Raw genomic sequence first — 15,048 nt, 5'->3', positions numbered from 1 at the left:
GGAGGTGGTACTTCCATCTTTTTGTCCTAACTCTTCCTGTCACCAGCAGCACAGATGGCATTCTCTCCATGTCAGGCATGCCTTAAGGTTCTACCATGATACAACGCTTGAGTTTAGGAAGTCTGTGTCATTTCCCACAATTTCTAAGTGGTTGATGAAGGCAATTGTTCAAGCCTATGAAAATGTGAGTAAGAATCCTTCCGGAGTGGGGTCACTGCACATTCCTTGAGATAGGCTGCGACTTCAGCTGCTTAAGGGAAAGTTTCCCATTTTTAAAATATGCAGGGCATCCACTTGGGCATCACCACACACGTTCATCAGCTGATGCTGCTTTTGGCAGGAAGGTTCTCTAGCAGGTAGTTCACCAGTAGACTATGTTCAGAGGAATTCTCCCTTCAACAGCATATTGCTCTGTTACATCCTGTCAAATAAATGTCCTCCAATCTAATCTGTCAAAAACAGAAATTGGTACTTACTATGAATTTCTATCTGAAGATTAGGTTGGAAGACATTTTTCTCATCTATCCTTCCTCTGTACTACCCTCCTAGGTGGAGGTGTGAGGGTTAGGGCTTCTGCCTGTATCCTACATTCTGCACATTATATTTAGTTTTCATTAGTCTTATTTTTGTGTCCTGGTTCTTTCCTAGTTGTTCCTTTCTTCTTGCTAGCACGTTTTTGTTTTGTTTTGGGACTGTGATGGGCTTGAGGAGTTGTTCTCTGCTCTGTCAATCCAGTCTGGAGGGTGGGGCAACCCTTCCCCTGGGAAGAGGAGGCAAAAGGACCTTGCCTGTCAAATCCAGAGGGAGGTGTCATCCTGTCAAATGAATGTCCTCCAGCCTAATCTTCAAACAGAAATTCACAGTAAGACCAATGTCCAGTTTATTTAACCTTTAGTTTACATTACAGCATATTGAAATGTGGTATTTATTGTACTGTCATGTGTAATCCTGGGCAACAATGAATAAAAAAACTTTACAGTGTGAGGAAAATGAAAAGTGAAGACATCTTCCATTTGATATACAGTGATATACATGTCATGGTAGGCCGTAAACCATGACTTACTGTGAATGAGCAGCATGCTAGTACATGCTCCTGAACTGTTCCCATGTGTACTTTAATGGCTCATGCTTCCAATTAGGAGGCACAGTCCACTGGAAATTATTCCTGTCTAAACATTTCATACTCTAGTTCTAAGTGCTAAACTTAAGAATGATTGATGTCCGCAGGAGTATGCTGACTATGCTTAGGACTGAGATATAATGCTTCAAGTATCAGCACCTTGAATTTGAATTTTTACAATGGTTCCGATCTTATCTCCAAGGTTGACTTCATAGAATAGCATTGGGTAACTGTCTTTTGGCCCCCTGGCAGTAGTGCTGTGGGGTGCCGCAGGGTACCATCTTGTCCCCCATGCTGTTTAACATCTATATGAAGCCCTTGGGAGTGGCCATCAGGAGATTTGGAGTGAGGTGTCAGCAGTACACCTGGACCAGTGCCTGGACTCGGTGGTGGGCTGGATGAGGGCCAATAAACTGAATCTGAATCCTAGCAAGATGGAGGTGCTGTGGGCTGGTGGTTCCTGAGTTCAGATAATTGGTCAGTTGCCTGCTTTGGATGGGGTCGTACTCCCTCTGAAAGAGCAGGTCCGTTGTCTGGGGGTGCTCCTGGATCCATCTTTGTCACTAGAGCTCCAGGTGACTTCAGCGGCTAGGAATGCCTTTTGACAGTTTCGGTTCGAGAGTTGCGTCCATTTCTGGACTGGGATAGCCTGACTACTGTTGTCTATGCACTGGTAACCTCAGGCTGGATTACTGTAATGCTCTCTATGTGGGGCTGCCCTTGAGGTCAGTCCTGAAGTTGCAGCTGGTGCAAAATACGGCAGCGAGACTACACACTGGGGCAGGGTATCGCCAATATGTCACCCCACTGCTAAAAGAATTGCACTGGCTACCCATTTGCTACCGGGCCAAGTTCAAGGTTCTAGTTATATACCCAGTCGATCACTGTGCTCTGCAGGTGAGGGCCACTTGCAGCTACCATCTTATCATGAGGTCCATTCTACACAACACAGGAAACGGACCTTTAGTGTGGCGGCACCTAATCTGTGGAATTCCCTACCCTTAAATGTTAGACAGGTGCCATCTTTTCAGCACCTGTTGAAGATCTTCCTCTTTCAACAGGCGTTTTAAGTTGAGACCTTATCCCAGTCTGTGTCTGTTCCAATTGCTTTTTAATATGTTTTTGAAACCTTTTTTAAAAAAGCAGTGTGTTTTTAACCTTTTTTAAGATATCTTCAAAAAGATTAAGAAAATGTTTTTAAAAATGTTTTGTTTTAATGTACTTTAAAATCCGTTTTTATGATGTATTAAAGTGTTTTTAGTGCTTGTGTTTTGCTGCTCTGGGCTCCTGATGCGAGGAAGGGTGGGATATAAATCAAATAATGAATGAATGTATGAATGAATTGTGTTTGAAAGAAGAATGTGTTTACTGTACTATTCTGCAAGCTTCTTTTTATTTTATATTATCTAATCATATTTTCTAATTCTTCTTGCATTTCTATGTAGTTTACAAGGATCCAGATGTGTTATTCGCTGTGAAGAAGGAAAATATTATAATGGCAGGGACTGTGAGCCATGCCATCATTCCTGTGCTTCTTGTGCAGGTAACTGATATTTTTTCATCAAAGTTTGGTCCCTCTCACAATAAAATATAAAAATATTTTCATAGGCTGTTAATTAGATTCATTATAGCTTTGCTTCCTTTGCTAGTATTTATCAAATTAATTATAATTCTAATTGATGCAAACACCACTTGAAAACACATTTCTATGCATTTTTCCAGTTACATAATTCATTGTGGTTTAAGTCTGGAGAATATCTGCTTTAGTTACACATCAAGGAATGAAAATATATTGATGTATCATGACAGTGTACTTTCAGGCAGAGTAACCCTAACTTCTGATTTACATGGCCAGTCTGAGGTTAGGATTTGGTGATATCTCTCTGTCAGCTTCTACTGGCAGGGGGCTACGCCACAGTGGAGCCCCTCTGCACACACTGAAAACACTGAAAACACAGCAGAGCATGTATTGCAGTTGGTGGTGTTGGCAGTGATAGCATAAGGCCCTGAATCAGCATGTTTTGGAGGTGGGGGCAGAGCAGGGACAGCAATGGATCCACTGCAGCCAAAGCTGGCCTGCTTTCAGGTGAGGGGCCTAATGCAGGCTACTGTGCTGTGCCGAGTGGCACACTGAAAATTGGGAGGAAACCATCCCTAGAAGGGGTGCAGATACTGAAGAAACTCTGTGATCACCAATTAAGACTACTGTGTTATATTTTTCCATATCAATATTTCTTAGAAAAAAATTGAAGTGTTACGTTGCTCACATGTACTTCAATGTGACATAATAATATAAATGTATGGAATTTGCTATGAAGAGAGCTTGTATTAAGTCTTTATGGATCATCGTTTCTCATCCCAGCAATAACGCAACAATGAAAAATAATCAGAAGAAGAAATACCTATCAAAGATGTCTTTAGGTTGTTTATTTATTTATAATCTGTCCTTCACCATTTAGTCCCAGGGCAAAAAGGCATCACATGAAAACACATAAAATACAAATACAATATTATAAAATATCATAATGATAAGTACATAATATCAGTAACTGGTGATAAAAAACATATGAGTGGTCAAAACCCTCAACCCCCTCCCATGCCTGGGTACAAGAGGTACATCTGGGCTCCTGCTGGAAGGGTGGGATATAAATCAAATCATAAATAAATAAAAATCTTCAGCTGCTGAATAAAGGCCAACAATGTCAGTGCTTGACATGGAGAGGTCACTCCAAAGGTAGAGAGTCACTACAGAGAGGGTCCACATATGCATTGTTGCACCTAAAGTTCCCCAAGTGGAGGGATCGCCAGCAGGGCTTTCCCTGCAGAATCTTAATTAATGATCAGATGGAGGCACAGATATTTAGCTTTCAAGTCACTTAGGGCTGTGTAAGTCAGCATAAGCACCTTGAATTGGGCATCCATTGCTTATGATCTGTTGACAATAAGTGAATATGTTACCTTATTTGTTCTGTTGGATTTTGAGGTCCAGGAGCAGATGCTTGCATAAATTGCACAGAAGACTATCTAATGGAGAACGGAAGATGTGTGCTGGCTTGTAACAATGGCTACTACTTTGATCACTCTTTAGAAAATGGATACAAAACTTGCAGAAGGTAAATGATGTTCTTTAAAAGTTATGTTTTATTTGTTTTTAAACCAAATGCACAATTCAACTATTTAATATGAAAACCATGACTAAATGGAGAATATATGCATTAGTAAACTATGGAAATCAAGCAAAACCATAAGACATTAAATTAATACAGTTTTTTTGCATGAGTTATAGAATGTATGTGTAATCCATGTTTTTATAAGATTTGATTAGGTGCTAGAAGTTATGAAGTATGCATTGTACAGGAGTAGTGAAAAGAGCTGGTGGTACTGGGGAAGGAATGAAGACCTTTTTTCCTCCACAGCCAAATTAATGATAGCTTTTCACCATGGAATAAATTGTACTATGGCAGTTACTGTTCTATTCTAAACAGGCCTGACATATCAAAACCTTCTTAGAACAAAACACTGAGCCTCTTCGCATGTAACTGTAACAGCACAGTGTGTTTGGCAATTTGCTCTCAGGGTAAGAATCCTGAAACAGAGATATTAGAATACCAGGGCTGCAAGGTACTTGAACTGCCAAAATTGTTCTACAGCAATGGGGAAAGAAAAAGCAACGTACATTCCAAACTGCTGCCAGTGATAGCATAACTAGAAAGGGGTTTATGGGAGAAGATGCTGGAATGAAGAAGGTTCTTTGACCTCCAACGAACTTAAACAAGTCAAATCCAAGAATTTCAACATCCATTCCAATACTGGGATTTGAATGTAGCCGAATGTGCTTTTCTATAGGATTTTCAATCCTGTCCACAATTTATGGAAGTCAGTGGGATTAAATGGAAGCAAATAGTGATTTCTGCAGGGGGGGTTGTTGTTGTTAATATTTATATCCTGCCCTTTTCCCAAGCAGCTGAAGGCAGTGTGCTTAGCCCATTCATGGTTGAGTTGGGACTAGAACTTAGGTCTCTAAGCCCAAACCCAGTGCTCGAACTACGACACCACACTGGTCCCACAGTGAAAACCCAATCTCAACAGTAAGAACAATCTAATAGTCAGTGTAGCATACTGCCTAAAAGACTGAGCCATGAATCAAGAAGTCCCCATTTCAAATATTGCCTCTGTGATGAATTCGCTAAGTGACCTTAGGCAACCCACTCTGTCTCCTATCTGCATTATCATGATTCTTTCTAATACCAAACTTGGTAGTCTCATGCCAATTTAGCTGAGCAGCAAAATGTGGCTACTCATGGACAAGGTAGTGGTATTTGCTTGCTTAGAGGACTCTTCTGATATGCAGAAAAATATTCATTTGTAAATGTAATAGAAACACAAACCAAACCAAAAACCAGATGAGGATGCTCATTATCCTTCAGGAGGCATGCTGCAGGTGTCAGCTGGATAAAAATAGAAGATATTGGTCTGAGTCCCTATATCTCCCTCCAACTTTCCTATACACCAAGGGAAAAAATGGAAATGGACTGCCTTCCAGTCGATCCGACTTATGACAACCCTATGAACAGGGATTTCATGATAAGCGGCATTCAGAGGGGGTTTACCATTGCCTCCCTTTGAGGCTAATCCTCCCCAGCTGCTAGGGCCTGCTCAGCTTGCCACAGCTGCACAAGCCAGCCCCTTCCTTGTCCACAACTGCCAGCTGGGGGGCAACTGGGCTTCTTGGGACTATGCAGCTTGCCCACGGCTGTACAGGTGGCAAGGCACGTAACCCCTGAGCCACTCACTGTGGGGATGATCTTTAGCTGGCCCTTGACACCCAGGAGACACGAGCAGGGATTTGAACTCACAGACTCTGGACTCTCAGCCCAGAGCTTGAAAGATTACTTATAAAAAGTAATAAATTACAGTTACATGCCCCCCCCCAAAAGTAGTAATTACCGTTACAATTACAATTGCTCTGAAAGTAACTGATTACTTTACTTTTACTCACAAATGATTGCTACAATTACATTTCAGTTACTTTTAAAAAATTGCCTACAAGGTGCTGGCCTTGACTGCTGCACATCTAAGTAGCCTAAAAAAACATTAAAAATAAGCACACACACACAGAGGGTAGCAGAATAATTTTTTTATCCATAACATTAACAGAATGGCATAACAGGATCTCACATGCCCTCATCCCACCCCCAGCAATGATGATACCCCAACACACATATTTTTGTATATATATTGCCTCCAGCTCTTTTCTCCTTCCACTCCTGTCAATTCTTAAACAATTGTTTTCTCTACCTTGTCTCGCTCTCCACCTCCTCCCTCATCGCCTCCTAAGCACCCATAGAGAATGAAGGAAGAACAACGCTGCACAGAAGCCCAATTTGAAGCACATGATTTTTATTCACAAATCAGAGGAGCAGAAGACCTCCCCTGCTTTCCCCCAAGTAATGCACAAAAGTAATGCTGGAAACATTACAATTACTTCTCAAATGTAATGAAGTTACTACTCGTTCTATTACCAGCAAAATGTAATGAAGTTACCCACTCGTTACTCAAAAAAGTAATAAATTGCAAGTAATTCGTTACTTGTAACTAGTTACTTCCAAGCTCTGTCTCAGCCATGCTCTCCTCCCCACTGTGGTATACCAGCTATAAGGCAGAACTAACTATACTGTCCTGTCCTGTGCCAGATGAACAGTTTCCTACTTATCTAGCCCCAGACCTCAGCAGTAAGTCCTATGGGTTGTATCCAAGTAACTTTTACCCAGAGTACACCCATTAAAATTAATGGCCATGACTAACTTAGTTCCATTAATTTCAGTGTCTGCTTTGAGTAAATGCTAGCTGAACACAACCCTGTAGGCCAATTATAGTAAATCTACTACTACTTAGCAGTTGTATGCTGTTCTCATGTTATTCTGACGTTTATCTCTCCTCCACCCTAGCACAATTTCTCATGGGCTCCTAAACTGTAGGGGTAATAATGCTCTTCTATCTTCTAGGATTCTTGTACAAGATAATGTATATAAAGAGCTTTGAAATTTTAGAAATCTGTATAAATGCTTATTGTTTTAGTCTCTGTTTTATCCTTTTTTGCAAAGGGCCCATGAGATTTCTGTACATTTTAAAAGGATCTTGGGGTTCTTTCACCTGTATGCACATGTTATTTATTTGTCATTTATGCCATATATTCTACTTTCTGTATTTAGGTTCAACATTTTAGAACCTTGCAGTTACTCTTTATATTACAAGACAGTGTAATTCTAATCTTCACCATTAGCCATATAGTTAACTTGCTATCTTTTCATGTAGATGTGATGCCAGCTGTTTTGGATGCAGTGGCCCAGGAGATAGAAACTGTACAAGTTGTCCAAACGGCTACATCTTAGATACAGGACTCTGCGTGGTTGGTGTAGTCTGTAAAGATGGTAAGTATTTTTACAGGTCACAAAACTGATTTTTTTTCCAGTCTGTTTTCTAGATTCTTCACATCTGTTTCATATTACATAGGCAAAACAAAATCACAAAACGCTGAAGTGGACACAATTCATTACAATATTTGGTTCACCAGAGGAGATAACATGTGCTATTATTTAAGTTAGCTTTTCTTTTCATTTATTTTGTAACATCCAGAACTTGGGTAGCTTTTTACAAATATTTAATATTATTCTAATCTAACAGAGCAGTCTTATTTTGGGGGAATGGGAGTGTTCTGGTGCAGAGGAATTGATACTTCCTAAGTACTTGTGGGCTCACACAAACCAGCTCCAAAGTGGGGGGAGGGTCTCCTCCCCCTTGGCTTTCAGTGGGAAGGAAAATAACCACGGCAGCTCTTTTTGGGGGAGGTATGTCAGGAGTATGGGATGGCTTTGGATCCTGTGGATCCAATGTGTCCCCGATCTACCCCAATGAGCTCCTCTTCTTCTTCTATCAGAAAAAGCCATGCCTGCTGCCATTTTATCACTGATTTTAGCAGAAGAGGGTTTTGTTAAGCCAAGATTATTTATAAATAAAATGTCATTTACAGAGTGAAATACTCATTCCCCAAAACACAAATGTGCTCCCCAAACACAGTTGGAGGCCTTAACTGTTCTAATGCTCATGTTTGAATCTGAGGTCCTGTCCAAGTTCCAACATATATTTAAGCCCTAGTCTAAATGTTGGAGGAGGGATGGCAGAACACAACAAAGGACATGGAGTGGAGAGTAGCATTTTGCATAAAATAGACAAAGGAGTAGGCACAGAGTAGGCAACCAACAATTTACAAAGAAACAACTTATCAAGGTGAGCATGCAAGCACCTTGTGGAATGATCAGCAGTAGCATTCACCCATGTGATGAGATGATTACATTTTCAGTAAAATTCTCTTCACTGCATCTGCAGCAGCACAGATGACAAACTATCCAAATGCTTTGTATGCTTGCCATAGTAAGTTACACTACATGGGCATCTTTATTCACCCAATGGGTACAGCAGATTTATGTTATTTCTCCACTGACTCCTTGTGCTAGTTTCTTCAAGGTCTCAGTTCCTTGTCCAAAGACCGTGTATAAGACAGACATAAATAATCTTGAAAAACCAAGCAAATAGTTCCTCCTTTCAAGTATTTCACCCTCTTTAAAATATACTTTGATCCACAACCCAGAAATCTTAATCAAATATTTACTGAAGACTAAGCATATAATAGTAGAAACAGCAATGGTTCCTATAAACAATGGCCATTCTAGTTGGCTTTATTAGTATTCAAAGTAAAGCGAATTGAAATAAGATTGCACAATGGAACAACCAATCATTGTGGATTCTGTTAGGTTTCTCTCAGTTTTGCTAGTCCCTTTTGTTCAGTGGGGAAAAGCTCCATAGAGACTATAAAGCTGTTTAGCAAACAATGCTAGGCAGTTTCCTAGATTACTAAAGGATCCTCAGCTTTCTAGTACTACAAAGCTCTACAAGTAGCTTGGGTAACTGGTGATGCCTACAATCTGCTGGTTGCCAGGGCAATATTTTCATTGTGGCTGATATGTATTGCTCATATGCCCAAGTCCACGCCTCTCACCCACAACTAGACCAATATTACATGCTGCTTTCCCATTTTCTGCTTTTGTGTCTTGCCAAGATGCCTTCATCTTGTTCTTTCCAGTCACCTATGCTGTGGGGCTGTTGGGAACCTGTTGATGACTGTGTAGTGTACTTTTCCCTCTATTCTTGCTCTGGTGGCTCCACCATCATTTCCAGGTATTTCTTCCCATTGGAACATGATTTGTATCCAGTTACAGTTTCCTCCAAACTGAAAATGTCAACTTTCCTCACATTCTGCCCCCCCTTTCCTTGACACTCTTAGAACTGCTTCATGTTTTACTCAACTATCATCCTTTTTTCAAGTTCCTGTGGAGGGCAAATTCTCAAAACTATTGTTGTTCCACGTATTTTGATCTTATCTCTATGATCACAGTGAGTAACCTTAATCCATGAAGAAACCTTATATTTGTATATAATGGTATATTTAGGCAGTTTGAGTGGAACATTTGTGAATTATGTACGAATTCCAGAACAGATGTACATCACTCTAAAACGTGATGATACACTGAGGTTTAGATGTGATATCCTTGCTATGAGAATGTGTTAGGTTAGGTTAGGTTGGTTAAAAAAAAAGCTCTTGGTCATGTTCATGAATTTACATGTTAATGTTTCTATTTATTTTATTTGTAAGCTGGTTTGTAAGACGCTATGGATTTGTATTGTAGTAGAGCAGGATATAAATCCTAAAAACATAAATGAAAATAGGCTTCAGCTTGTGAACCCTTTATGTGCAAAGGATTTTGACTCAGGAGAGAAACACGCTCACTGTTCTGCTGGTTCCAGTGCATTGCCACCTCTCCTGAAAACAGGGGTACATGACACTAGTCAAGCCCCACCCCTTTTTACTGTAAAAACTGGTGGAAGCAGCTTGAGTGTATTTTTTTTAATTCAGCTTCAAAAAGATTTTGCAACTGATCGGCAAATCAGCCCATTGCCCCTCCAGGTGTAGCTAATGGAAATGCTTTGATCTAGCAACAAGTGTGTTTACAGTCTAAAAGTAAACAGCTTGGAACCTCAATGACTGCATATGTAAGCATTGCTGAAAGTAGGTTTCTGCACTACATGCTTCATATTGATTGCCACACCATGAAGACCGTTTATTTTTCAGGCATAGATTACTTTCAGGTAGATTTGCATTTTCTCACATTCTTTATCTCATTTTTTTATACTTTCTCAAAAAGTAATAGGCTGTCCTCTCAACTTGTATACAAGGCATAGATATAACATTAACTTAACTGAGTGACCATTTAGAGGAGGAGTGGGGAATCTTTGGCTGTTCAGATGTTGCTGAACTACAATTCCCATCAGCCCCAGCTGGCATGGCCAATGGCCAGGGATGATGGGAGTTGTTGTTCAGCAACATCTGAACAGCCAAATGTTCCCCACAGCTGATTTAGAGAAAAGTGTTAAATATCCTCCAATTCTGCTGAAGTTAGCAAATGTTGAGCAAGCTTTATTGGGAGCACACCAGCTAACATTTGAAAGACAGATTTCAATGAGCTGTATTCACCTTTGACTTTCTGACATAGTTCCTGTTCACTGGCTACTGTTCAGGAAGAAATCTCAGGAACATTCACACTTTTCTATACGGTAGGGAGAAAGTAACAAGTGAACTGGGCTCCAGCACATTTATTTTATAATGAGATCTCCATGACAACCTGACTGAAAACCAATGTTCTTTCCAGAGACATTATGAGTAGTCAGATAGTACAATCAAGTTCACACATTACTTTTTTCTCGGGGGGTGGGGTAGGGGAGTTGTGGATCAGAGTCTGAGACCTGTACCACATTAATATTTATTTCCAAAAAGTAACAAGTGAACACACTCATCAAGTGCTTTTGATGCTAGAACATTGTCGTTGGTTTTTTCCCCCACCATAAACACTAATTTTTGGAGTAAGAAGGCTTAGGAATAGGATACTATTCTGTACATATTTTGTATGATTTGAAATTATTTATATATTCTTGTGATGTGCCTGTTTATTAAACAGCATTCATAATACTCAGTACAATATCTTCCACTGTATTTTTCACTGATTTCTAATATTTCTCTCTCTGATCTTTTTTTCTCCTTTCATAAATGGATACAAATCACTCCTTGCTGGAACTCAATATTTCTTCCTGAAAACAAATGCTGTTGTGACTGAAATTCCCTTTGATGGAAACACAATTTCCTATTTGCTTCCTGCTCCTGAATGGTCTCTTCCACCAAATTTGCCTGTCTGACAAATTAAATCTTCCTTCATTTGATACCATGCTGTTTAAAACTTCAACTTCCCTCCGTTCTCTATGACCTCTGGAAGCAACGGAAGAATCTTGGGCTGAAGGAGGCTTCTGTATGCTAGTGAAAAAGAACAATCTTTGTCAACGGAAAGTACTACAGCAACTTTGTTGCAGAACATGTACACTAAAAGGCTGAATTGGCACCTCTCTCCAAGTTCCCTCACTCCTGTAGACTTATAGATTAATCCATACTATTAAAAATGAAAAAAAAAACCACCTTTTTCTTTCTCTTTCTCTATCTCCCTTTTGGGGAGACAGTGAGCTGTATGTTGGAACTTACAATAGAAAACTACAACAAGCCTACCTTTCTTAACTGGGTGTTTAGAACAAAGCATCCCAGATCACAGTGTCAGTATGGTGTGACCAAAGCATTTGATGCCAAAATTAAAGTTATTTGATTTCCTATCAATTTAAGGATATTCCTGAATTTTTAAAAACATTCTCCTTTTACCTTTTTCCTGTTTGTTTCCCCTTCAAGATGTGTAGAGTGTTTCAAGAATACAACACAAGTTTACATGGATTAAACAGAACAAAAAATACACTTGCATTAGTCTTTTTTGTGCTTATATACTCAAAATGAGGAAGAACATTAGGTAATCCCTAAGAGAACTAGAAACATCTTTAATTGCAGTGCTGTGCTCTGCATCCATTGCAATACTAAGACATAAATGCTTCTGCATAAGGTTTCTAGTCATATCCTATTGTGTGTGCTGTTTTTTTCCCAATTATACAGCATTTGTTACGTTTTACCAAAAACATTTTAACTGATATATTTTGGGAGCTGACATTTTTGTCATGGTTAATTGTATTTTTAAAAGTGCAAAGGTCTTACACTTTAGGGCTTTTTTCCTGCTGTGAATAAACTCTGAAAGGCGCAAAGCCCTGTTTGTTTTTCATTTTTAAAAAGTGTAGCTTTCATACTTGAAACTGGAATGAACCAATAATTGTGAAATATAGAATATATGTCATAGAATATATACAGGGCAGGTAGCAGGCATGCCAGGGCCCTTGAGCACCAGCTTGCCCCAGCATGCACGCACACACACATATGCCCGCACATGCCCCACCTACCTGTCTCCTGTCTTTTGTGGCTGTGTGCACTGGGCTGCCATTAACCAAGATGGCGGCCAAGGGTTTCCCTAAGGGGCTGAAGCCTCCACCATGGCATGCATCCCTGTCATCAACCAAGATGGCAGCAGGGGCATCAGCATCTTAGGGAAACCTCAGCCACCATCTTGGCTAATGGCAACCCTGCATGCGCAGTCCATGCAGCCGTAAAAGACAGGAGAGACAGGTAGATGGAGCCAGCAAATAGGCGGGTGGCTGGGAAACTTTCCCTGCGATCTGCCGCAGATCACAGAAGGGGAGGGCTGGGCTACTTCTCCCCCACCCTATTGAGGGGGCCCTTCGGGCCCTTAGCCAGGGCCTGACCTGGCTGCCCTTTAGTGCCAGCCCTAAATATATACTTTTAAAAAATTAAATATGGATCCATTCTTTTAAATATGAGCCACAACTCAGATGACCACCACCCAAATCCAGAAACCCTTTGCATTTATGGGAGCTGAGATGTATAAATAGATTTTCCCTTTCACTTTAATGGATAGAGCAGCCCAACGAACTGCCTTTTCTATTGAAGTGAAAATTATCTCCTTTCCATTACCATGTATGCATTATAATGTGCATACCCTTCTGGAGCTAAATATGCAATAGCTTATGCATGAGTTTCTACACTTAATAAACCTGATACATACATGATAGGTTGCTCTCTGCACACTGATTGCATTCTCTAGATTGTGGCAATGGTATAAAGGGAACAGTGTTGAGATCTAAATTGCAATGGGACTTCTACAAGATGTTTGCATGATTGCTGCCTATAACTGGAATTAATACACTGAACCAAATTCAACTCTTGATAAACTTACATCATCAATGTTCCATCAAGGGTGGACCAATCTGGTAATTGTGCAATAATAGTTAACTTATAGTTCTAGGCCTGATGTTATTATTCTGCTAACATATTAGAAGTAGAGAAAATCTGAAAAAAACACTTAAAACTATATATAGTTTATTTTCTAGGTAATCTAGAAATAGTATCACAATACAGTTCATACGTTCCTACATGAGAAAATAAACTTCTGATAGTTTCTTTGAGAGAAAAACACAGCAAAAAAACTTCTCTTCACAGTAATTTATATTTCACTGTGTGACAGTAAAATCTAAAGCGAGTTTCACATATGAAAGAAAATTGGACTTTCCAGCCTTTTAAACACACTATAAAGAGCCCTAAAAATTGCAAATGAATGTGCTAGCTTATAGAAACAAATCCCTCTTTTAACAAAAATGCTGAATTATTCCAAAAGATAACTTCATATAGATTACCACAGAAAAAATAGTGATTGCTGAAAAAGAGCTATATTTTAAGATTAAAAATGTAAATTTGTTATTTTGGGCCTCAGGGTTTGAAGATATTCCATTTCATTTTCAATGAAATGGTTATTATTATAAACTTAAACTTATGGATATATTTGCCAAATGGCAATGGACTGTGCATGCTAATTAATGAAGTCCACAAGATCTTGTCAACAGGCCTGTTAATTGAGGTTATTTTCTAAAGATAACTGTCTGATTAAGGAAAAATGCTATTGTGCAACATGAAATAATCATAGCATAGCACCAGATGGAGAGAAAGAATACAACTCTAATCAAATGCACCCAGGATCCACACAGTAGGGGAAAGGGCATTTGTCCCAAGTCACTTGTAGCGAGTACTAAAGAAACTTGCTGTCCTCCACTACCTGCTCTCAGATGTCCTACTACTGTAACTCATCTTAAGAGTGGGCTATGGTACAAAAGGAAAGGAAAGGTACACAGAGATTGCCTAGAGCCCACTCAGAAGGTAACTAGAATAGAAAGAGAATGCACAAGCAGATGAACTATGATAAAGCACCTGAAAATTAGCTTACTCAAACTTGAGATGCTAACAGTATTTGGGGCTGGAATGTGGGGAAAATGAGGAAACATCCAATGTGATGTGCCTGATCCAGCTAAGTAATTTGTGTTTAAGTCCCATTGAAATCAATGGGGTTTAAGTTAATCACAAATAATTTGTTAGACTTATTGCAGCGGGAATTAAGTGTGGCTTGTGTATGCTGGACTGGGGCTGGTGACTGTCTTCTAGGAAACCACAGCCAGCATTATATGTTTATTTCCACTGATGTCCAGCTGCCTAATAAAAATTCTGAAAGTATTGCAACTGTTGGTACTGGTTTAACTACTAGTACTGTCTGGACTGCCTCATTTCTTTGCATAACATTATTAACTAGAAAATAATGCTTTCAAAGTTTAAATTAATGGTATATATATTATATAAATACATACATATATATATATATATATATATATATATATTCCTAATTGTTATATAATGTATTGAATTGTAAAAAAATTATTTGGATACTTACAAATGATTCTAACACAACTATAGAAAAGAATTTAATTTTTTAAATATTGACACATTGTTAAATCCAGATACATTTTTACTGAAGAATACTGTACATGTGTAAAAT

The 15,048-nt window shown here is 39.3% G+C and overlaps 1 protein-coding gene across 2 annotated transcripts in view; it reads left to right on the top strand.

The window, feature by feature from the left end:
• The window catches only part of PCSK5 (proprotein convertase subtilisin/kexin type 5), a 471,327-nt gene that overhangs the window by 356,509 nt on the left and 99,770 nt on the right, over nucleotides 1-15,048 (top strand). The window contains exons 18-21 of one of the 2 annotated variants that reach the window (XM_061627741.1): nucleotides 2,566-2,663; nucleotides 4,104-4,233; nucleotides 7,436-7,551; nucleotides 11,503-12,021. In XM_061627741.1, coding sequence (XP_061483725.1) covers nucleotides 2,566-2,663; nucleotides 4,104-4,233; nucleotides 7,436-7,551; nucleotides 11,503-11,618 — 460 coding nt within the window. In that variant the 3' untranslated portion in view covers nucleotides 11,619-12,021. Of the gene's footprint in view, nucleotides 1-2,565; nucleotides 2,664-4,103; nucleotides 4,234-7,435; nucleotides 7,552-11,502; nucleotides 12,022-15,048 lie in introns of those variants that run through there. The other variant, XM_061627751.1, reaches the window with a different exon arrangement.

The sequence above is a fragment of the Rhineura floridana genome, chromosome 1 (genome assembly GCF_030035675.1).
Source record: "Rhineura floridana isolate rRhiFlo1 chromosome 1, rRhiFlo1.hap2, whole genome shotgun sequence".
NCBI lineage: Eukaryota > Metazoa > Chordata > Lepidosauria > Squamata > Rhineuridae > Rhineura > Rhineura floridana.
The sequence above is the reverse complement of the archived record's forward strand: the minus strand, read 5'-3'. Positions and strand labels throughout refer to the sequence as shown.